The sequence below is a fragment of the Girardinichthys multiradiatus genome, chromosome 13, assembly GCF_021462225.1.
Source record: "Girardinichthys multiradiatus isolate DD_20200921_A chromosome 13, DD_fGirMul_XY1, whole genome shotgun sequence".
In the NCBI taxonomy this organism is placed as follows: Eukaryota; Metazoa; Chordata; class Actinopteri; order Cyprinodontiformes; family Goodeidae; genus Girardinichthys; species Girardinichthys multiradiatus.
In genome coordinates, this window is record NC_061806.1 from 39608891 (window position 1) to 39632221 (window position 23331).

Consider the following 23331-nt stretch of genomic DNA (forward strand, 5'->3'; position numbering starts at 1 on the left):
GTTTTCTTTTGATAAAAACATCCAATTAACATTTTAATTTTTAAAGATTTCACTTTTTTGACAGTTTCCTGTTTTTAGTTTGAAGGGTTACAGATTACATATTGGGACAATAACATCCCCATTTTTAAAGTGTTCGTTATCTATCCAAATTGCAAGGGTGGCTTTTCCAGATCATTTGAACTTCTTTAAAATTATACAGCTCTCAGGCTGTATAAGGTTGAAACATAATAAACACAAAAAAAAAGCACCTTGTACAGCAGCAACTTTCCACAGAAAGGGGTCTCCACAGCATAAAACACTAAATTAACATACACACTTTAAAAACTAGAAGGTGATAGCCTGCTTGTGTAGCGGATGTAAAATAACTTTGGCAGTTGTGCAAGATATCATCATATTGTCTGAATGCTATTGCAGCGATTTAGGTTATTCTTTCCTGTTTGCATGTAGGTAGTGTGAAGAGACATTTTAGGATGTCTTTAGGTAATTAAGATCACACTTACTTAGTCTTTGAGTGAAACAGACGCTGACGTTGGTTGCACAGGTCTCGTTATCCCTACCCAGGCACGTACCAAACAGACCGAAGCGGCACCTGTTGCAGATCAGGGACTCCGCTGAAACAGACACAGATTGCAGTCAATAATGGCTCCTGAGGACTTGTTCTACATCTTCAACACGGTACAGATACTTTCCTGTCAAACACAACCTGTACTTTGCCAAAATCTGCTGAGCCCTACTGAATAAACACTGTAGTGGAAACTGACAACCGAACTCTGTCACTGAGATTCATCAAGACTGCAGGTGGAAAAGAATCCCTGTTATTAAACTTCACGATGTAGCAACCTTCAGTAGATTTTGATCTAATTTGAGGATCTTAAACAACCGTTGGCTTTAGTTTTAAATGTGCATGCAAATATTAAACATGAATGTGATGGACTTCAAAAATTATTAGAATTGAATAACCTGAGGTTTTCCTCATTTTTTAGGTAGGTAGAAAATGTGGCAAAAACTCAACTTCATTCCCACTCTATACCATTCTTACATATAGTACAGTTGTTTTGGGTACATAAAACAATGCAATTAGAGCCGTCTACAGTGGTCTGATAACAGCTTTAACTGCATATAAAATGAGAAAATACAATTATTGCCTGAACAAGTTTTGATTAGGATACAAAAAATTAATTAAATAATTAATAAGGGGGCAAATCTCAAGTTGACTCCAAAAATACAGGTCCTTCTCAAAAAATTAACATATTGTGATAAAGTTCATTATTTTCCATAATGTCATGATGAAAATTTAACATTCATATATTTTAGATTCATTGCACACTAACTGAAATATTTCAGGTCTTTTATTGTCTTAATACGGATGATTTTGGCATACAGCTCATGAAAACCCAAAATTCCTATCTCACAAAATTAGCATATCATTAAAAGGGTCTCTAAACGAGCTATGAACCTAATCATCTGAATCAACGAGTTAACTCTAAACACCTGCAAAAGATTCCTGAGGCCTTTAAAACTCCCAGCCTGGTTCATCACTCAAAACCCCAATCATGGGTAAGACTGCCGACCTGACTGCTGTCCAGAAGGCCACTATTGACACCCTCAAGCAAGAGGGTAAGACACAGAAAGAAATTTCTGAACGAATAGGCTGTTCCCAGAGTGCTGTATCAAGGCACCTCAGTGGGAAGTCTGTGGGAAGGAAAAAGTGTGGCAGAAAACGCTGCACAACGAGAAGAGGTGACCGGACCCTGAGGAAGATTGTGGAGAAGGGCCGATTCCAGACCTTGGGGGACCTGCGGAAGCAGTGGACTGAGTCTGGAGTAGAAACATCCAGAGCCACCGTGCACAGGCGTGTGCAGGAAATGGGCTACAGGTGCCACATTCCCCAGACCTGGGCTACAGAGAAGCAGCACTGGACTGTTGCTCAGTGGTCCAAAGTACTTTTTTCAGATGAAAGCAAATTCTGCATGTCATTCGGAAATCAAGGTGCCAGAGTCTGGAGGAAGACTGGGGAGAAGGAAATGCCAAAATGCCAGAAGTCCAGTGTCAAGTACCCACAGTCAGTGATGGTCTGGGGTGCCGTGTCAGCTGCTGGTGTTGGTCCACTGTGTTTTATCAAGGGCAGGGTCAATGCAGCTAGCTATCAGGAGATTTTGGAGCACTTCATGCTTCCATCTGCTGAAAAGCTTTATGGAGATGAAGATTTCATTTTTCAGCACGACCTGGCACCTGCTCACAGTGCCAAAACCACTGGTAAATGGTTTACTGACCATGGTATCACTGTGCTCAATTGGCCTGCCAACTCTCCTGACCTGAACCCCATAGAGAATCTGTGGGATATTGTGAAGAGAACGTTGAGAGACTCAAGACCCAACACTCTGGATGAGCTAAAGGCCGCTATCGAAGCATCCTGGGCCTCCATAAGACCTCAGCAGTGCCACAGGCTGATTGCCTCCATGCCACGCCGCATTGAAGCAGTCATTTCTGCCAAAGGATTCCCGACCAAGTATTGAGTGCATAACTGTACATGATTATTTGAAGGTTGACGTTTTTTGTATTAAAAACACTTTTCTTTCATTGGTCGGATGAAATATGCTAATTTTGTGAGATAGGAATTTTGGGTTTTCATGAGCTGTATGCCAAAATCATCCGTATTAAGACAATAAAAGACCTGAAATATTTCAGTTAGTGTGCAATGAATCTAAAATATATGAATATTAAATTTTCATCATGACATTATGGAAAATAATGAACTTTATCACAATATGCAAATTTTTTGAGAAGGACCTGTAGTTTTAGCCATTTTTGGTTAAATCTGTTTGGAGAACTACTTCTGGAATATCTGATTTTCTCAATTTCGTCTGTGTGGTGAAGGGGCAAGGTTCGATCCCCAGTGAAGAAGCAAATGATGTCTGGGTATTAGAGAGGTGAAGGCCAGGACCTTCAATTGCTCTGCAGAAAAGTGGGTATAGTCATCAGGAAGACCAAAGATTACCACATGTGGAGAGAAGCTTTTAGATTTTGAGATCACCTTTAACACTGTCAAATAAACCTGCCAAAAACTGAGTAGTGATGGACAAGAGAAAAACATGTGTTTGAGGTGACCAGGTGAACCATTACACCTATCACTAACATCTACTGAGCCTGAAAGTTTCTCTATTTTAGCTTTAAAGTAATGGCACCTAAACAAAACTTAAAAACTGAATAAGCATTAGAGCGACACAAATGGAGGCCATGTGGATAGTTTTCAGTGCAGAATCCCACCTGTTATCATCAAAGGTCAGATCCAACTCATGTTCCTAGACCTCCATTGTCCTTATGGTAAAAGTGGCATCAAAAGACAGAGATGTGACCTCTGAGCGAAGTTGATTTATAATTTTAAAAAGAAAAATGATTTCTCCCACTTTTCATAGAAGCAATTCTTTGAAACGCAGCGTTTTGTTTTGTTTTTTATCCACGAAGGATATTTAATCTAAAATGGGATTGTGACTTCTTTCCCAAATATAAATAAAAAAAAATTTAGAATTTATTTTTACACTTTTTCAGATTAATGCCTTGTAGCACTGCTAAGATGAACATCACAAAGAATAATTTTGTTTTCCTTGAATATTTATTTCTTTTTTAATGGAAAATATTTTATTGGAAGCTTTCTTACCCAAGACCAGAGATGCAAAAGCTGCAACAACAGCAAAAAGAAACTTCCCCATGTCTGTAGATTTGGTTCTTGGTTTCAGACCAACGACTAAAAACCTTCTTTCCTTCTCCTCAAGACCAGAAGCTGCTTCTCTTCCAGGCGATTGATGCTGATCAGATGTCAGAACTGGTGAGAGTAGAGATTTATATAAGGTGAGGGGTGGGAGCCTGACTGGCAGAGAAGGTTTTTCAGGTTTTTTGTGTTTATCTTTAAATAAAGGGACTTTAAATGGGGAGGGGTCTGGATTAACATTAAAATATCTTGGCAAGGATGTTGGATTTCAAGACCTTCACAGGATAAACCTTTCTGTTGTTGAAGTAGAAGTTATTGTAGAACCTGAACATCCAGGGGCAATTATGTTCCCTGTTTACTTTGGACAGCATCAATAGTAATGGTGAGAGAAAAATAAAATTAAACCTTACTAGCAAAAAATCTTGTCATGAAAGGTCACTAAGTTAAGAAAATATGTTTTTGGATGATATATTTTTTAAACATATGTTCTTTCACACGTCTTAAACAACTGGACTTATTTTTCCATCATGTTTTAGCTCTGATTTTCCTTCTTTCTCATTTTAATATTTGTTAAACATACACTTTGTATTAAATCTGCAGACATTTGAGCTTTAAATCATGAAAGCTGCTGAACCTGTTCATCTCTCAAATTACACTTTTGGTTTTTTACTTAAAAATGTCCTCCAACTAACCAAGGCCCAGTGTATCTTAGTTCCTGATCCGTGTCAATGAGGTCTTGTCTGTCATTCAATTCAATTCAATTCAATTCAATTCAATTTTATTTATACTCAAACTCAAACAGATTTCAAGTCAGGTTCATACATTCCAATTAATCCTAACTATGCACTACTAACAGTGCAGTCAGATTGACTTTATTTTTCAAATTAGTTTTTCTATCTAAGGAAACCCAGCAGATTTCATCGAGTCAGTGACTTGCAGCATTTACTCCTCCTGGATGAGCATGTAGAGACAGTGGACAGTCACTGGTGTTGACTTTGCAGCAATCCCTCATACTGAGCATGCATGTAGCAACAGTGGAGAGGAAAAACTCCCTTTTAACAGGAAGAAACCTCCAGCAGAACCAGAACCAGGCTCAGTGTGAGCGGCCATCTGCCACGACCGACTGGGGGTTTGAGAGAACAGAGCAGAGACACAAAGAGAACAAAGAAGCACTGATCCAGGAGTACTTTCTATGGGAAGGAAAAGAAAAACATTAATGGTTATAGCTCCTTTAGTGGCTTCATCTAGGAGAGAAAGCTAAGCAGATGAACTATGAGCCAGTAATGAAGTCTAGAGGATGAAAGAGAGCACATGCAGTTAGTGAAAGTGGAAGCTCAGCCAGTAGCTTTGTCTAGGAGAGAGAAAGGGTCAAACACTGAAAGACAGGACCAAGTGTATCATCAGTAGAAGGTGCACTTTTAGTCCCCCTCCAGGAAGCTGTCACAACTAAACACAGAGCCAGCCCAGGTGTAGCTTCTGATATATCTTTAACAATATTGGTACACAAATCTGCAAAATATGCTCCACACATTTGCTATGAAGATGCAAATGCCATTTAAGCGTGCAACATGTTATTAATTATGATTCAAAAAATAACAGCAAAAACTAGGCAATGGTTCAGAAAAGTCTAACAGTCACATTACTGGATTACACTTAACAGTTTCTAAGTACATTAAGCCTTTGAAACCAAATGTATCATTTTTGATACAAATATTTCTGAGCTATTTGTCTCTTTAAAAACGTCATGCATTCTTCAAAAAGACCTGCTTACCTGAATAAATATGTTGCTAAATATGTTTTACACTTTCACAATAAAAGTCTAAAATGTTGTTTAAGTGAGGTATGTTTTTATCAAATGTATACAATAGCTATCATTGGTAAAACGATGCAAAATCCAAATGAATCAAATGTAATAAAAAAAAAATTGCCAATGTTTTAAAAAAAAGTCAAACTGTTGTCACTGAATGTCACTGAATTACAGCATCAGGTGTTTAAAATACCTTAATAATTACTCTACCTAATCCTATAACACCAAATGTATAATCTTGGATACAGGTACTTCTGAGACCTCTGCCTCTTTATTGAAGAAAACCAAAAATGTAGCTTTCTTTTGATAAAAGCATCAAATTAACATTATAATCTTTAAAGATGTGAATTTTTTGACAGTTACCTGTTTTTAATTTGAAGGGATACATGCATATTGGGACAAAAACATCCCCATTTTCAAAGTGTTCATTAACTAGATAAAAATCCAAGGGTGGCTTTTCAAGATTGTTCTACACTGGGACTCCTTTCTTAAAATTATACAGTTCTCAGGCTGTAAATGGTTGAAAAGTAATTTCAAACTGTAAAGACTCAGAAATAAGGAAAACACGGACGACAATTAGAAAAGTTTATTAACGAAAGTTTATTTCTTTGGCGTTCGGACCCTGGAGGAAGACCTGAACGCTGAGAATGATGTGAGCTTGGATGAACATCTTAGAATCAGAATTAGAGATGTCTTCTCCTGGGATCCGACTGGTGGTGGAGTGGAGGCCTGAGTAGGTAAGGGAGCCTGGAAGAGTTTGGAAGCCGGATGGAGGAGATGGGGTGGATGAGCGTCGAGGCTCGGCTGAAGATTGGGTGGTTCCATGAATGAAGGTCTTTTAAAGTGAAGCTTGAAGAATGATTGGCTGGAGAAGGATGAGGACTTGACTTTGATCGGTTGAAGCGGAGACAGCGGAGGTGAGTCTTCCAGGTTGAATTTTCGTTTAAACTCCATTTAGCGTAATCACACAACACTATTTTCATGTAGAAGCCGCCTAAACCATCTAGAACTAGAAATACTTGAAAGACTGTAACATCCACATTTATTTAAAATATATAAAGCATATTGTACAGAAGCAAATTTCCACATAAAGGAGTCTCCACAGATTAATCCACAAAATTAAACATACACACCTAAAACATTAGGAAGTGACACAGTGTTTGTGTGGTGGATGTAAAATAACTTTAGTATCTTTGCAGGAGATACACAGAGTCTGAGTACGACTGTATGCTGGAACTGCTCCGTGTTTGGAGCTATTCCCTCCTCCATGACCCACATGACCTCCACGTCTATATAGATCTATCCTGGTCCAGATCTGTTCTGGCCTGGGAACATCTTTGGATAATGTCATTTAAGTAGACTAGATCTGACATCTCCTGTTAATCCTGAATTCAAATTAACTGAGTGGAAGGTCTTGTGTAGATAAAAATGCACTCTTGACACAACAGGATGTTTCTCAGATATTTTTTATTTAGTTATAGCTGGTTTTGTTTAATAGGAGACAAAGAACTTGGAAAGGTCAAAATATTTAAATGTTAAACATTTCAATCAATAGTTAAACTTTGCCTGCGTAGAATTTTCAGATGATGTTTAGATGATTTTCACAGAAATTTTGATTACATAAAGAATTAAATTTTTTTAAAGAAATCACTTCATTAAAGTCTTCAAAACACAAACAGATTTAAGGATAGAATAGTTTTAGTAATTCAGTTACAAAAGGCTTCCCCACACAGAGGCCAGGAGACCAGCACCGATGGCAGCAGTGAAGGTCATCTTGGTGGATGGGGCACCGTTCAGAACGATGGTATTGCACCTGTCTGGGAGGTTGCAGCAGGTGGTTTTGGTTTCCAAGGTGACACCCAGCAGCGTGCCGCTGGTGGTTACGTTGCAGCCTGTACTGGTGTCCTTGCAGCCCTGAGAGTTGAACCCAACAAAGTCTGGGAGGGTTATGAAAGCTGCAGAAACAAAAAGGAGTTTCATTAATGAGTTAAAAAGTTGAAAAAAGTCTATTGTCTAGTGTTGAGGCATGTAATGGAGCATTTGTTCGTTCGTTCGTTCGTCGTCTTCCGCTTTATCCGGGACCGGGTCGCGGGGGCAGCAGACTCAGCAAAGACGCCCAGACGTCCCTCTCTCCAGACACCTCCTCCAGTTCCTCCAGGGGGAGCCCAAGGCGTTCCCAGGCCAGCCGAGAGACATAGTCCCTCCAGCGTGTCCTGGGCCGTCCCCTGGGCCTCCTCCCGGTGGGACGTGCCTGGAACACCTCCCGAGGAAGGCGTCCAGGAGGCATCCGGTATAGATGCCTGAGCCACCTCAACTGGCTCCTCTCGATGTGGAGGAGCAGCGGCACTACTCCGAGCCCCTCCCGGATGGCCGAGCTCCTCACCCTATCTCTAAGGGAGTGCCCGGCCACCCTACGGAGGAAGCTCATTTCAGCCGCTTGTATCCGTGATCTCGTTCTTTCGGTCATGACCCAAAGTTCATTTCCGTAGGTGAGGGTAGGAACGTAGACCGACCAGTAAATTGAGAGCTTTGCTTTTCGGCTCAGCTCTCTCTTCACCACAATGGACCGGCACAGCGCCCCCATTACTGTGGCAGCCGCACCGATCCGTCTGTCGATCTCCCGCTCCATTCTTCCCTCACTCGTGAACAAGACCCCGAGATACTTAAACTCCTCCACTTGAGGCAGGAACTCCCCTCCAACCTGAAGAGGACAAGCCACCCTTTTCCGGTCGAGTGCCATGGCCTCGGACTTGGAGGAGCTGATCCTCATCCCAGCCGCTTCACACTCGGCTGCGAACCGCCACAGCGCATGCTGTAGGTCTTGGCTAGAGGGGGCCAGCAGGACCACGTCATCCGCAAAAAGAAGAGATGACATCCACTGGTCCCCAAACCAGACCCCCTCCGGCCCTTGGCTGCGTCTAGAAATCCTGTCCATAAAAGTTATGAACAGGACTGGTGACAAAGGGCAGCCCTGCCGGAGTCCAACATGCACTGGGAACAGGTCCAACTTAGTGCCGGCAATGCGGACCAAACTCCTGCTCCGCTCGTACAGGGACCGGATGGCCCCTAATAAAGGGCCCCCGATTCCATACTCCTGGAGCACCCCCCACAGGGCATCACGAGGGACACAGTCGAATGCCTTCTCCAGGTCCACAAAACACATGTGAACCGGTTGGGCAAACTCCCATGAACCCTCGAGCACCCTGTAGAGGGTATAGAGCTGGTCCAGTGTTCCACAGCCGGGACGAAAACCACACTGCTCCTCCTGAAGCCGAGGTTCGACTATCGGTCGGACTCTCCTCTCCAATACCCTTGCGTAGGCCTTACCAGGGAGGCTGAGGAGTGTGATCCCCCTGTAGTTGGAACACACCCTCCGGTCCCCCTTCTTATAAAGGGGGACCACCACCCCAGTCTGCCAGTCCAGAGGCACTGTCCCCGACCGCCACGCAATGTTGAAGAGACGTGTCAACCATGACAGCCCTACAACATCCAGAGACTTGAGGTACTCAGGGCGGATCTCATCCACCCCCGAAGCCTTGCCACCGCTGAGCTTTTTAACCACCTCGGTGACTTCAGCCTGGGTGATGAAAGAGTCCAACCCCGAGTCCCCAGCCTCTGTTTCCACTACGGAATGCGTGATGGCAGGATTGAGGATATCCTCGAAGTACTCCTTCCACCGCCCGATAATGTCCTCAGTCGAGGTCAGCAGTCTCCCGCCCCCACTATAAACAGTGTTGGCAAAGCACTGCTTCCCCCTCCTGAGGCGCCGGACGGTTTGCCAGAATCGCTTCGAGGCCAACCGGTAGTCCTTCTCCATGGCCTCACCGAACTCTTCCCAGGCCTGAGTTTTTGCCTCTGCCACAGTCCGGGCCGCAGCACGCTTGGCCTCACGGTACCCGTCAGCCGCCTCAGGAGTCCCACAAGCCAACCACAGCCGATAGGACTCCTTCTTCAGCTTAACAGCATCCCTTACTGCCGGTGTCCACCACCGGGTTCTGGGATTGCCGCCACGACAGGCACCGCAGACCTTACGGCCGCAGCTATGGGCAGCAGCATCGACAATAGATGCGGAGAACATGGTCCACTCGGACTCTATGTCTCCAACATCCCCCGGGATCTGGTCGAAGCTCTCCCGGAGGTGGGAGTTGAATACATCCCTGGCCGAGGGCTCCGCCAGGCGTTCCCAGCAGACCCTCACTATGCGCTTGGGCCTGCCAAGTCTGTCTGGCTTTCTCCTCCTCCAGCGGATCCAACTCACCACCAGGTGATGATCAGTGGACAGCTCAGCCCCTCTCTTCACCCGAGTGTCCAAAACATGCAGCCGAAGGTCTGATGATACAACAACAAAGTCGATCATTGACCTCCTGCCTAGGGTGTCCTGGTGCCAAGTGCACTGATGGACACCCTTATGTTTGAACATGGTGTTCGTTATGGACAATCCGTGACTAGCACAGAAGTCCAATAACAAAACACCACTCGGATTCAGATCGGGGAGGCCATTCCTCCCAATCACGCCTCTCCAGGTGTCACTGTCGTTCCCCACATGGGCGTTGAAGTCCCCCAGCAGAATAATGGAGTCCCCGGGAGGGGCACTATCCAGCACCCCCGACAGGGACGCCAAGAAGGCCGGGTACTCTGCACTACCACTCGGCCCGTAGGCTGAAATGATAGTCAGAGACCTCTCCCCAACCTGAAGGCGCAGGGATACGACCCTCTCATCCACTGGGGTAAACCCCAACACGAGACGGCTGAGCTGGGGGGCAACAAGCAAACCCACACCAGCCCGCCGCCTCTCCCCGTGGGCCACTCCAGAGTAGAAGAGAGTCCAACCCCTCTCAAGGAGATGGGTTCCAGAGCCCACGCTGTGCGTGGAGGCGAGCCCGACTATTTCTAGTCGATATCTCTCGACCTCCCGCACAAGCTCAGGCTCCTTCCCCCCCAGCCAGGTGACATTCCACATCCCTGGAGCCAGCCTAAGCATCCGGGGATCGGGCCGCTGAGGTCTCCACCTTCATCCGCCACCCAATCCTCTTTGCACCGGTCCCTCACGGTTCCCCCTGCAGGTGGTGGGCCCACTCGTTCGGGCTTGGCCCGGCCGGGTCCCGCGAGGAGCAACCCGGCCACCAGGCGCTCTCCGACGAGTCCCGACCCCAGGCCTGGCTCCAGGGTGGGACCCCGGCTCCGCCGTACCGGGCGACGTCACGTGCCTCGATATTTTGTTCTTCATGAGGGGTTCTTGAACCATTCTTTGTCTGACCCATCACCTAGAGCCTGTTTGCCATGGGAGACCCTACCAGGGGCATTTAGGCCCCAGACAACATAGCCTCTAGGATCATTTGAGCACTCAAACCCCTCCACCACGTTAAGGTGACGGTTCAAGGAGCATTTGTATTACATGTTATCTATTTTTGATTGTATCTTCATGGAAATACTGATATTTCCTAGATTTTTATCTGGCTCCCTTCGATATATTTGACACCACTGAGGTCTTGTCTAAAGAAACTTTGAAAGGCTTTTTGAAAACTATGTTTTAAACAATCTTTCTTTTCAAGAAGGTTCAAACTAAGCCTGGCATTGTTTATGAAGCTCGTCATCCATATGTGTCCTAATGTATAATATTGGAAACAAGTACTTCTAAAACCTCTTCCTTTTTAATGATGTTCGTACTCCCCTAAAGACCATGCAATAACTCTGTTGCTAAATACACTGCTCAAAAAAATAAAGGGACCACTTAACACAATATAACTCCAAGTAAATCAAACTTCTGTGAAATCAAACTGTCCACTTAGGAAGCAACACTGATTGACAATCAATTTCACATCTTGTTGTTCAAATGGAAAAGACAACAGGGGGAAATCTTTGGTGATTAGCAAGACACTCAATAAAGGAGTGGTTCTGCAGGTGGGGACCACAGACCACTTCTCAGTACCGATGCTTTCTGGCTGATGTTTTGGTCACTTTTGAATGTTGGTGGTGCTTTCACACTCGTGGTAGCATGAGACGGACTCTACAACCCACACAAGTGGCTCAGGTAGTGCAGCTCATCCAGGATGGCACATCAATGCGAGCTGTGGCAAGAAGGTTTGCTGTGTCTGTCAGCGTAGTGTCCAGAACCTGGAGGCGCTACCAGGAGACAGGCCGGTACACCAGGAGACGTGGAGGAGGCCGTAGGAGGGCAACAACCCAGCAGCAGGACCGCTACCTCCACCTTTGTGCAAGGAGGAACAGGAGGAGCACTGCCAGAGCCCTGCAAAATGACCTCCAGCAGGCCACAAATGTGCATGTGTCTGCACAAACGGTTAGAAACCAACTCCATGAGGATGGTATGAGGGCCCGACGTCCACAAATGGGGGTTGTGCTCACAGCCCAACACCGTGCAGGACGCTTGGCATTTGCCAGAGAACACCAGGATTGGCAAATTCGCCACTGGTGCCCTGTGGTCTTCACAGATGAAAGCAGGTTCACACTGAGCACATGTGACAGACGTGACAGAGTCTGGAGACACCATGGAGAGCGATCTGCTGCCTGCAACATCCTTCAGCATGACCGGTTTGGCAGTGGGTCAGTAATGGTGTGGGGTGGCATTTCTTTGGAGGGCCGTCCATGTGCTCACCAGAGGTAGCTTGACTGCCATTAGGTACCGGGATGAGATCCTCAGACCCCTTGTGAGACCATATGCTGGTGCGGTTGGCCCTGGGTTTCTCCTAATGCAGGACAATGCTAGACCTCATGTGGCTGGAGTGTGTCAGCAGTTCCTGCAAGATGAAGACATTGAAGCTATGGACTGGCCCGCCCGTTCCCCAGACCTGAATCCAATTGAGCACATCTGGGACATCATGTCTCGCTCCATCCACCAACGTCACGTTGCACCACAGACTGTCCAGGAGTTGGCGGATGCTTTAGTCCAGGTCTGGGAGGAGATCCCTCAGGAGACCATCTGCTGTCTCATCAGGAGCATCTCCAGGCATTGTAGGGAGGTGATACAGACACGTGGAGGTCACACACAATACTGAGCCTCATTTTGACTTGTTTTAAGGACATTATATCAAAGTTGGATCAGCTTGTAGTGTGTTTTTCCACTTAAATTTTCTGTGACTCCAAATCCAGGCCTCCATTGGTTATTAATTTGATTTCCATTAATGATTTTTGTGTGATTTTGTTGTCAGCACATTCAACTTTGTACAGAACAAAGAATTCAATGAGAATATTTCATTCATTCAGATCTAGAATGTGTTATTTGAGTGTTCCCTTTATTTTTTTGAGCAGTGTATATTTTACACATTCTCTAAATATAAATACTAAATGTTAAGTAAGTGTGCCACATATTTTCTAATGCATATAAAATCTTTTTGGTTATGGTGATTATGTACTAAACAAAGCCTCATGTGTCAATTATGATGCAAGTTTTTTGAGAACACCAGGTGATGCTTTAGAAAATGTAGCTTTCTTTGATAAAAACATCCAATTAACATTTAAATTTTTAAAGATTTCACTTTTTTGACAGTTTCCTGTTTTTAGTTTGAAGGGTTACAGATTACATATTGGGACAATAACATCCCCATTTTTAAAGTGTTCGTTATCTATCCAAAATGCAAGGGTGGCTTTTCTAGATCATTTGGACTTCTTTAAAATTATACAGCTCTCAGGCTGTATAAGGTTGAAACATAATAAACACAAAAAAAAAGCACCTTGTACAGCAGCAACTTTCCACAGAAAGGGGTCTCCACAGCATAAAACACTAAATTAACATACACACTTTAAAAACTAGAAGGTGATAGCCTGCTTGTGTAGCGGATGTAAAATAACTTTGGCAGCTGTGCAAGATATCATCATATTGTCTGAATGCTATTGCAGCGATTTAGGTTATTCTTTCCTGTTTGCATGTAGGTAGTGTGAAGAGACATTTTAGGATGTCTTTAGGTAATTAAGATCACACTTACTTGTTCTTTCAGTGAAACAGACGCTGACGTTGGTTGCACAGGTCTCGTTATCCCTACCCAGGCACGTACCAAACAGACCGAAGCGGCACCTGTTGCAGATCAAGGACTCCGCTGAAACAGACACAGATTGCAGTCAATAATGGCTCCTGAGGACTTGTTCTACATCTTCAACACGGTACAGATACTTTCCTGTCAAACACACCTTGTACTTTGCCAAAATCTGCTGAGCCCTACTGAATAAACACTGTAGTGGAAACTGACAACCGAACTCTGTCACTGAGATTCATCAAGACTGCAGGTGGAATAGAATCCCTGTTATTAAACTTCACGATGTAGAAACCTTCAGTAGATTTTGATCTAATTTGAGGATCTTAAACAACCGTTGGCTTTAGTTTTAAATGTGCATGCAAATATTAAACATGGATGTGATGGACTTCAAAAACTATTAGAATTGAATAACTTGAGGTTTTCCTCATTTTTTAGGTAGGTAGAAAATGTGGCAAAAACTCAACTTCATTCCCACTCTATACCATTCTTACATATAGTACAGTTGTTTTGGGTACATAAAACAATGCAATTAGAGCCGTCTACAGTGGTCTGATAACAGCTTTAACTGCATATAAATTGAGAAAATACAATTATTGCCTGAACAAATTTTGATTAGGATACAAAAAATTAATTAAATAATTAATAAGGGGGCAAATCTCAAGTTGACTCCAAAAATAGTTTTAGCCATTTTTGGTTAAATCTGTTTGGAGAACTACTTCTGGAATATCTGATTTTCTCAATTTCATCTGTGTGGTGAAGGGGCAAGGTTCGATCCCCAGTGAAGAAGCAAATGATGTCTGGGTATTAGAGAGGTGAAGGCCAGGACCTTCAATTGCTCTGCAGAAAAGTGGGTATAGTCATCAGGAAGACCAAAGATTACCACATGTGGAGAGAAGCTTTTAGATTTTGAGATCACCTTAAACACTGTCAAATAAACCTGCCAAAAACTGAGTAGTGATGGACAAGAGAAAAACATGTGTTTGAGGTGACCAGGTGAACCATTACACCTATCACTAACATCCAGTGAGCCTGAAAGTATCTCTATTTTAGCTTTAAAGTGATGGCACCTAAACAAAACTTAAAAACTGAATAAGCATTAGAGCGACACAAATGGAGGCCATGTGGATAGTTTTCAGTGCAGAATCCCACCTGTTATCATCAAAGGTCAGATCCAACTCATGTTCCTAGACCTCCATTGTCCTTATGGTAAAAGTGGCATCAAAAGACAGAGATGTGACCTCTGAGCGAAGTTGATTTATAATTTTAAAAAGAAAAATGATTTCTCCCACTTTTCATAGAAGCAATTCTTTGAAACGCAGCGTTTTGTTTTGTTTTTTATCCACGAAGGATATTTCATCTAAAATGGGATTGTGACTTCTTTCCCAAATATAAATAAAAAAAAATTTAGAATTTATTTTTACACTTTTTCAGATTAATGCCTTGTAGCACTGCTAAGATGAACATCACAAAGAATAATTTTGTTTTCCTTGAATATTTATTTCTTTTTTAATGGAAAATATTTTATTGGAAGCTTTCTTACCCAAGACCAGAGATGCAAAAGCTGCAACAACAGCAAAAAGAAACTTCCCCATGTCTGTAGATTTGGTTCTTGGTTTCAGACCAACGACTAAAAACCTTCTTTCCTTCTCCTCAAGACCAGAAGCTGCTTCTCTTCCAGGCGATTGATGCTGATCAGATGTCAGAACTGGTGAGAGTAGAGATTTATATAAGGTGAGAGTGGGTGGGAGCCAGACTGGCAGAGAAGGTTTTTCAGGTTTTTTGTGTTTATCTCTGATTTATAGGATGGGGGAGGAATGTGGAGGAGTGTAGATTAGAATTAAAATATGTTGGTAAGGATGTTGGATTCCAAGATCTTCAAAAAATAATAATTTCTGTTGTTGAAGTAGAAGTTACTGAGATACTTGAACATCCAGGAGCAATGATGTTCCCTGTTTACTTTGGAAAGCATAAATAGTCATGGGGAAAAAAAATAAAGCATCACAAATAATAAAACTTGACATGAAAGGTCCCTAAGTTAAGAAAATATGTGTTTGGAGGATATTTATTTATCCTTCATGTTTTAGCTCTGATTTTCCTTCAGTCTCATTTCAATATTTGTTAAACCTACACTTTGTATTAAATCTACAGAACTCTGAGTTTTGGTTTTGGTTTTGGTTTTTCTTTTGAGGCATTTTTCACAGATCAGTAGCTTAGCTCCTCATCCGTGTCAATGACGTCCTGTCTGTCTCATCCATTACCTTTGAAGCAGGTTTTAACACAATGACAGGAAAGGAAACATTTCCTTCTGTCTGAACAATGTGAAAATATGGTTGAAATGTAGAAGATAAATGTCCTTATAGAGATGTCTCTTGATGTCTGAATGGGGTTTAAAAGTGGTTTGGGTTCTATCTAAGCCTAACTTTTAGCATCTTTGTTTGGGTTAGATATGTGAAGGGCAGCTGCCTAAAAAAGTAACATTTGTATTGTGTTTTTCTTGGCCAAATAAAGACAAGTACCTAAAAAAGCTTTTTAAAAAGAAAACTCAAATTTGTCATTTGCAGATGTGAATTTCAGGCAAGCTGCTTTCACAAATCCCTGGGTGGGGACAGACAAATCTGTTCCTCCAAGAAACCATATGGCTTTCTGCTTCCATGACCAGCAACCACAAGCTTACTTCTCTGGCTCTGTTTGAAGACTTTAATGAAGTCAGTCAGTCATTTTCTACCACTTATTCCATAGTGGGTTGCAGGGGAGCTGGTGCCTATCTCCAGCAGTCTATGGGTGAGAGGCAGGGTACATCCTGGACAGGTCGCCAGTCCATTGCAACACACAAACAACCATGCACACACTCATTCATACACCTAAGGGTAAATTAGAGCTACCAATTAACCTAACAGGCATGTTTTTGGACTGTGGGAGGAAGCCAGACTACCTGGTGAGAACCCACACATGCACAGGGAGAACATGCAAACTCCATGCAGAAAGACCCCCACTGGGAATTGAACCCAGGACCTTCTTGCTGCAAGGCAACAGTGCTACCAACTGTGCCACCGTGCAGCTTGACTTTAATGAAGTGATTTCTTAAGAAAAAATCTAATTCTTTATGTGATCAAAGTTTCTGTCCAGGAGAGACAGGGTTAAACACTGAAAGACAAGACCAGGTCTATCATCACTACAAGGTGAGCATTAAGTCCCCCTCCAGGAAGGTGGCACAGCTAAACACAGAGTCAGGCTGGAAAAATCTACTCAGGCAAATTTAGCTATTGATTGAAATGTTTTACATTTAAATATTTTTACCTTTCCAAGTTCTTTGTGTTTTATTAAACAAAACCAGCTATAACTAAATAAAAAATATCTGAGAAACATTCTGTTGTTTCAAGAGTGCATTTTTATCTAAAGAAGAATGTAGCGAAAGTGGAAAGGAGAACTCCCTTTTAACAGGAAGAAACTTCCAGGAGAACCAGAACCAGGCTCAGTGTTATGGGCCATCTGCCCAACTGGGGGTTTGAGAGAACAGAGCAAAGACACAAAATGAACACAGAAGCACTGATCCAGGAGTACTTTCTATGGGAAAGAAAAGTAAAAAATTAATGGTGTATCTCCTTTAGTGGCTTCATCTAGAAGAGAAAGACAGCAAAGCAGATGAACTATGAGCCAGTTTTCAAGTCTGGAGTATGAGTAAGAGTGCACATACAGTTAGTCCCAGTAAAAGCTCCAACAGTAGCTTTGTCCAGGAGAGACAGGGTTAAACACTGAAAGACAAGACCAGGTCTATCATCACTACAAGGTGAGCATTAAGTCCCCCTCCAGGAAGGTGGCACAGCTAAACAGAGTCAGGCTGGATGTAGCTTCTAGGCAGAAGATACCAGAGAGAGAACATAGTTAAAAGCTAAAATAACAACAAATACATAGCGCTAAATTGGAGAGTAGCATGAGAATGTGGAAGAGGGAGGGAAATAGGTAATTACGTCCTCCAGCAGCCTAAGCCTATAGCAGAATAACTACAGAGATAGCTCAGGATAAACTAAGCCACTCTAACTATAAGCTTTATCAAAAAGGAAAGTTTTAAGTCTAGCCTTAAAAGTAGACAGGGTGTCTGCCTCACGGACTAAAACTGGGAGCTGGTTCCACAGGAGAGGAGCCTGATAACTAAAGGATCTGCCTCCCATTCTACTTCTAGTGACTCTAGGAACCACCAGTAAACCTGCAGTCTGAGAACGAAGTGCTCTGTTAGGAACATATGGAACAATCAGATCTCTGATGTATGATGGAGCTAGATCATTAAGGGCTTTATATGTGAGGAGGAGAATTTTAAATTCTATTCTGGATTTAACAGGAAGCCAATGAAGGGAAGCTAAAATAGGAGAAATATGATCTCTCTTTTTAATTTTCATCAGAACTCTTGCAGCAACATTTTGAATCAGCTGAAGGCTTTTAACTGACACTCAACGACACTCCTGGATAGGACATTTCTAATTTTGGCAATATTCCGGAGATGAAAGAAGGAAATTGTAGAAATCTGTTTAATATGAGTATCATCAGCATAACAGTGGAAATTTATCCCATGGTGCCTAAATTTATCCCTCGTATTTAGCTTCCCTTCACTGCCTCCCTGTTAAATCCAGAGTAGAATTTAAAATTCTCCTCCTCACATATAAAGCCCTTAATGATCTGGCTCCATCATACATCAGAGATCTGATGGTTCCATATGTTCCTAACAGAGCACTTCATTCTCATACTGCAGGTTTACTGGTGGTTCCTAGAGTCTCTAGAAGTAGAATGGGAGGCAGATCCTTTAGTTATCAGGCTCCTCTCCTGTGGAACCAGCTCCCGGTTTTAGGTCTCTGACTATCATTTCAGCCTACGGGCCGAGTGGTAGTGCAGAGTACCCGGCCTTCTTGGCGTCCCTGTCGGGGGTGCTGGATAGTGCTCCTCCCGGGGACTCCATTATTCTGCTGGGGGACTTCAACGCCCACATGGGAAACGACAGTGACACCTGGAGAGGCGTGATCGGGAGGACTGGCCTCCCCGATCTGAATCCGAGTGGTGTTTTGTTATTGGACTTCTGTGCTAGTCACGGATTGTCCATAACGAACACTATGTTCAAACATAAGGGTGTCCATCAGTGGACTTGGCACCAGGACACCCTAGGCAGGAGGTCGATGATCGACTTTGTTGTCGTATCATCAGATCTTCGGCCGCATGTTTTGGACACTCGGGTGAAGAGAGGGGCTGAGCTGTCCACTGATCATCACCTGGTGGTGAGTTGGATCCGCTGGAGGAGGAGAAAGCCAGTCAGACTTGGCAGGCCCAAGCGCATAGTGAGGGTCTGCTGGGAACGTCTGGCGGAGCCCTCGGCCAGGGATGTGTTCAACTCCCACCTCCGGGAGAGCTTCGACCAGATCCCGGGGGATGTTGGAGAAATAGAGTCCGAGTGGACCATGTTCTTCGCATCTATTGTCGATGCTGCTGCCCGTAGCTGTGGCCGTAAGGTCTGCGGTGCCTGTCGCAGCGGCAATCCCAGAACCCGGTGGTGGACACCGGTAGTAAGGGATGCTGTTAAGCTGAAGGAGTCCTATCAGCTGTGGTTGGCTTGTGGGACTCCTGAGGCGTCTGACGGGTACCATGAGGCCAAGCGTGCTGCGGCCCGGGCTGTGGCAGAGGCAAAAACACGGGCCTGGGAGGAGTTCGGTGAGGCCATGGAGAAGGACTACCGGTTGGCCTCGAAGCGATTCTGGCAAACCGTCCGTCGCCTCGGGAGGGGGAAGCAGTGCTTTGCCAACACTGTTTAAAGTGGGGGCGGGAGACTGCTGACCTCGACTGAGGACATTATCGGGCGGTGGAAGGAGTACTTCGAGGATCTCCTCAATCCTGCCATCACGCATTCCGTGGTGGAAACAGAGGCTGGGGACTCGGGGTCGGACTCTTTCATCACCCAGGCTGAAGTCACCGAGGTGGTTAAAAAGCTCCGCGGTGGCAAGGCTTCGGGGGTGGATGAGATCCGCCCTGAGTACCTCAAGTCTCTGGATGTTGTAGGGCTGTCATGGTTGACTTCAACATTGCGTGGCGGTCGGGGACAGTGCCTCTGGACTGGCAGACTGGGGTGGTGGTCCCCCTTCATAAGAAGGGGGACCGGAGGGTGTGTTCCAACTACAGGGGGATCACACTCCTCAGCCTCCCTGGTAAGGCCTATGCCAGGGTATTGGAGAGGAGAGTCCGACCGATAGTCGAACCTCGGCTTCAGGAGGAGCAGTGTGGTTTTCGTCCCGGCCGTGGAACACTGGACCAGCTCTATACCCTCTACAGGGTGCTCGAGGGTTCATGGGAGTTTGCCCAACCGGTTCACATGTGTTTTGTGGACCTGGAGAAGGCATTCGACTGTGTCCCTCGTGATGCCCTGTGGGGAGTGCTCCAGGAGTATGGAATTGGGGGCCCTTTACTAGGGGCCATCCGGTCCCTGTACGAGCGGAGCAGGAGTTTGGTCCGCATTGCCGGCACTAAGTCGGACCTGTTCCCAGTGCATGTTGGACTCCGGCAGGGCTGCCCTTTGTCACCGATCCTGTTCATAACTTTTATGGACAGGATTTCTAGACGCAGCCAAGGGCCGGAGGGGGTCGGGTTTGGGGACCAGTGGATTTCGTCTCTTCTTTTTGCAGATGACGTGGTCCTGCTTGCCCCCTCTAGCCAAGACCTACAGCATGCGCTGTGGCGGTTCGCAGCCGAGTGTGAAGCGGCTGGGATGGGGATCAGCTCCTCCAAGTCCGAGGCCATGGTACTCGACCGGAAAAGGGTGGCTTGTCCTCTTCAGGTTGGAGGGGAGTTCCTGCCTCAAGTGGAGGAGTTTAAGTATCTCGGGGTCTTGTTCACGAGTGAGGGAAGAATGGAGCGGGAGATCGACAGACGGATCGGTGCGGCTGCCGCAGTAATGGGGGCGCTGTGCCGGTCCGTTGTGGTGAGGAGAGAGCTGAGCCGAAAAGCAAAGCTCTCAATTTACTGGTCGGTCTACGTTCCCACCCTCACGTATGGCCATGAACTTTGGGTCATGACCGAAAGAACGAGATCCCGGATACAAGCGGCTGAAATGAGTTTCCTCCGTAGGGTGGCCGGGCACTCCCTTAGAGATAGGGTGAGGAGCTCGGCCATCCGGGAGGGGCTCGGAGTAGAGCCGCTGCTCCTCCACATCGAGAGAAGCCAGTTGAGGTGGCTCGGGCATCTATACCGGATGCCTCCTGGACGCCTTCCTCGGGAGGTGTTCCAGGCACGTCCCACTGGGAGGAGGCCCAGGGGACAGCCCAGGACACGCTGGAGGGACTATGGCTCTCGGCTGGCCTGGGAACGCCGTGGGCTCCCCCTGGAGGAACTGGAGGAGGTGTCTGGAGAGAGGGACGTCTGGGCGTCTCCGTTGAGTCTGCTGCCCCCGCGACCCGGTCCTGGATAAAGCGGAAGACGACGAGTACCAGTACGAGTACGAGTGTCAATTATGATGCAAGTTTTTTGAGAACACCAGGTGATGCTTTAGAAAATGTAGCTTTCTTTTGATAAAAACATCCAATTAACATTTTCATCTTTAAAGATTTCACTTTTTTGACAGTTTCCTGTTTTTAGTTTGAAGGGTTACAGATTACATATTGGGACAATAACATCCCCATTTTTAAAGTGTTCGTTATCTATCCAAAATGCAAGGGTGGCTTTTCTAGATCATTTGAACTTCTTTAAAATTATACAGCTCTCAGGCTGTATAAGGTTGAAACATAATAAACACAAAAAAAAAGCACCTTGTACAGCAGCAACTTTCCACAGAAAGGGGTCTCCACAGCATAAAACACTAAATTAACATACACACTTTAAAAACTAGAAGGTGATAGCCTGCTTGTGTAGCGGATGTAAAATAACTTTGGCAGCTGTGCAAGATATCATCATATTGTCTGAATGCTATTGCAGCGATTTAGGTTATTCTTTCCTGTTTGCAGGTAGGTAGTGTGAAGAGACATTTTAGGATGTCTTTAGGTAATTAAGATCACACTTACTTAGTCTTTGAGTGAAACAGACGCTGACGTTGGTTGCACAGGTCTCGTTATCCCTACTCAGGCACGTACCAAACAGACTGAAGCGGCACCTGTTGCAGATCAGGGACTCCGCTGAAACAGACACAGATTGCAGTCAATAATGGCTCCTGAGGACTTGTTCTACATCTTCAACACGGTACAGATACTTTCCTGTCAAACACACCCTGTACTTTGCCAAAATCTGCTGAGCCCTACTGAATAAACACTGTAGTGGAAACTGACAACCGAACTCTGTCACTGAGATTCATCAAGACTGCAGGTGGAAAAGAATCCCTGTTATTAAACTTCACGATGTAGAAACCTTCAGTAGATTTTGATCTAATTTGAGGATCTTAAACAACTGTTGGCTTTACCAGGTGTTTTTTGACCAGGTGAACCATTACACCTATCACTAACATCCACTGAGGCTGAAAGTATCTCTATTTTAGCTTTAAAGTAATGGCACCTAAACAAAAGTTAAAAACTGAATAAGCATTAGAGCGACACAAATGGAGGCCATGTGGATAGTTTTCAGTGCAGAATCCCACCTGTTATCATCAAAGGTCAGATCCAACTCATGTTCCTAGACCTCCATTGTCCTTATGGTAAAAGTGGCTTCAAAAGACAGAGATGTGACCTCTGAGCGAAGTTGATTTATAATTTTAAAAAGAAAAATTATTTCTCCCACTTTTCATAGAAGCAATTCTTTGAAACACAGCGTTTTGTTTTGTTTTTTATCCACGAAGGATATTTCATCTAAAATGGGATTGTGACTTCTTTCCCAAATATAAATAAATAACAGTTTTGAATTTATTTTTGCACTTTTTCCGATTAATGCCTTGTAGCACTGCTAAGATGAACATCACAAAGAATAATTTTGTTTTCCTTGAATATTTATTTCTTTTTAATGGAAAATATTTTATTGGAAGCTTTCTTACCCAAGACCAGAGATGCAAAAGCTGCAACAACAGCAAAAAGAAACTTCCCCATGTCTGTAGATTTGGTTCTTGGTTTCAGACCAACGACTAAAAACCTTATTTCCTTCTCCTCAAGACCAGAAGCTGCTTCTCTTCCAGGCGATTGATGCTGATCAGATGTCAGAACTGGTGAGAGTAGAGATTTATATAAGGTGAGGGGTGGGAGCCTGACTGGCAGAGAAGGTTTTTCAGGTTTTTTGTGTTTATCTTTAAATAAAGGGACTTTAAATGGGGAGGGGTCTGGATTAACATTAAAATATCTTGGCAAGGATGTTGGATTTCAAGACCTTCACAGGATCAACCTTTCTGTTGTTGAAGTAGAAGTTATTGTAGAACCTGAACATCCAGGGGCAATTATGTTCCCTGTTTACTTTGGACAGCATCAATAGTAATGGTGAGAGAAAAATAAAATTAAACCTTACTAGCAAAAAATCTTGTCATGAAAGGTCACTAAGTTAAGAAAATATTGTTTTGGATGATATATTTTTTAAACCTATGTTCTTTCACACGTCTTAAACAACTGGACTTATTTTTCCATCATGTTTTAGCTCTGATTTTCCTTCTTTCTCATTTTAATATTTGTTAAACATACACTTTGTATTAAATCTGCAGACATTTGAGCTTTAAATCATGAAAGCTGCTGAACCTGTTCATCTCTCAAATTACACTTTTGGTTTTTTACTTAAAAATGTCCTCCAACTAACCAAGGCCCAGTGTATCTTAGTTCCTGATCCGTGTCAATGAGGTCTTGTCTGTCATCAATTCAATTCAATTCAATTCAATTCAATTTTATTTATACTCCAAA

General features: G+C 44.1%; 1 protein-coding gene across 1 annotated transcript; it reads right to left on the reverse strand.

The window, feature by feature from the left end:
• Positions 1-6966: 6966 nt before the first annotated feature.
• LOC124879660 lies at positions 6967-22596 on the reverse strand. Its single transcript, XM_047384356.1, has 5 exons — positions 22488-22596; positions 21532-21642; positions 15045-15209; positions 13457-13567; positions 6967-7471 (listed from the first exon to the last, which is right to left on the reverse strand). The coding sequence occupies exons 1-5, from the start codon at positions 22537-22539 to the stop codon at positions 7227-7229; spliced, it is 684 nt and encodes a 227-aa protein (XP_047240312.1). The 5' UTR covers positions 22540-22596; the 3' UTR covers positions 6967-7226.
• Between the last annotated feature and the right edge of the window lie 735 nt (positions 22597-23331).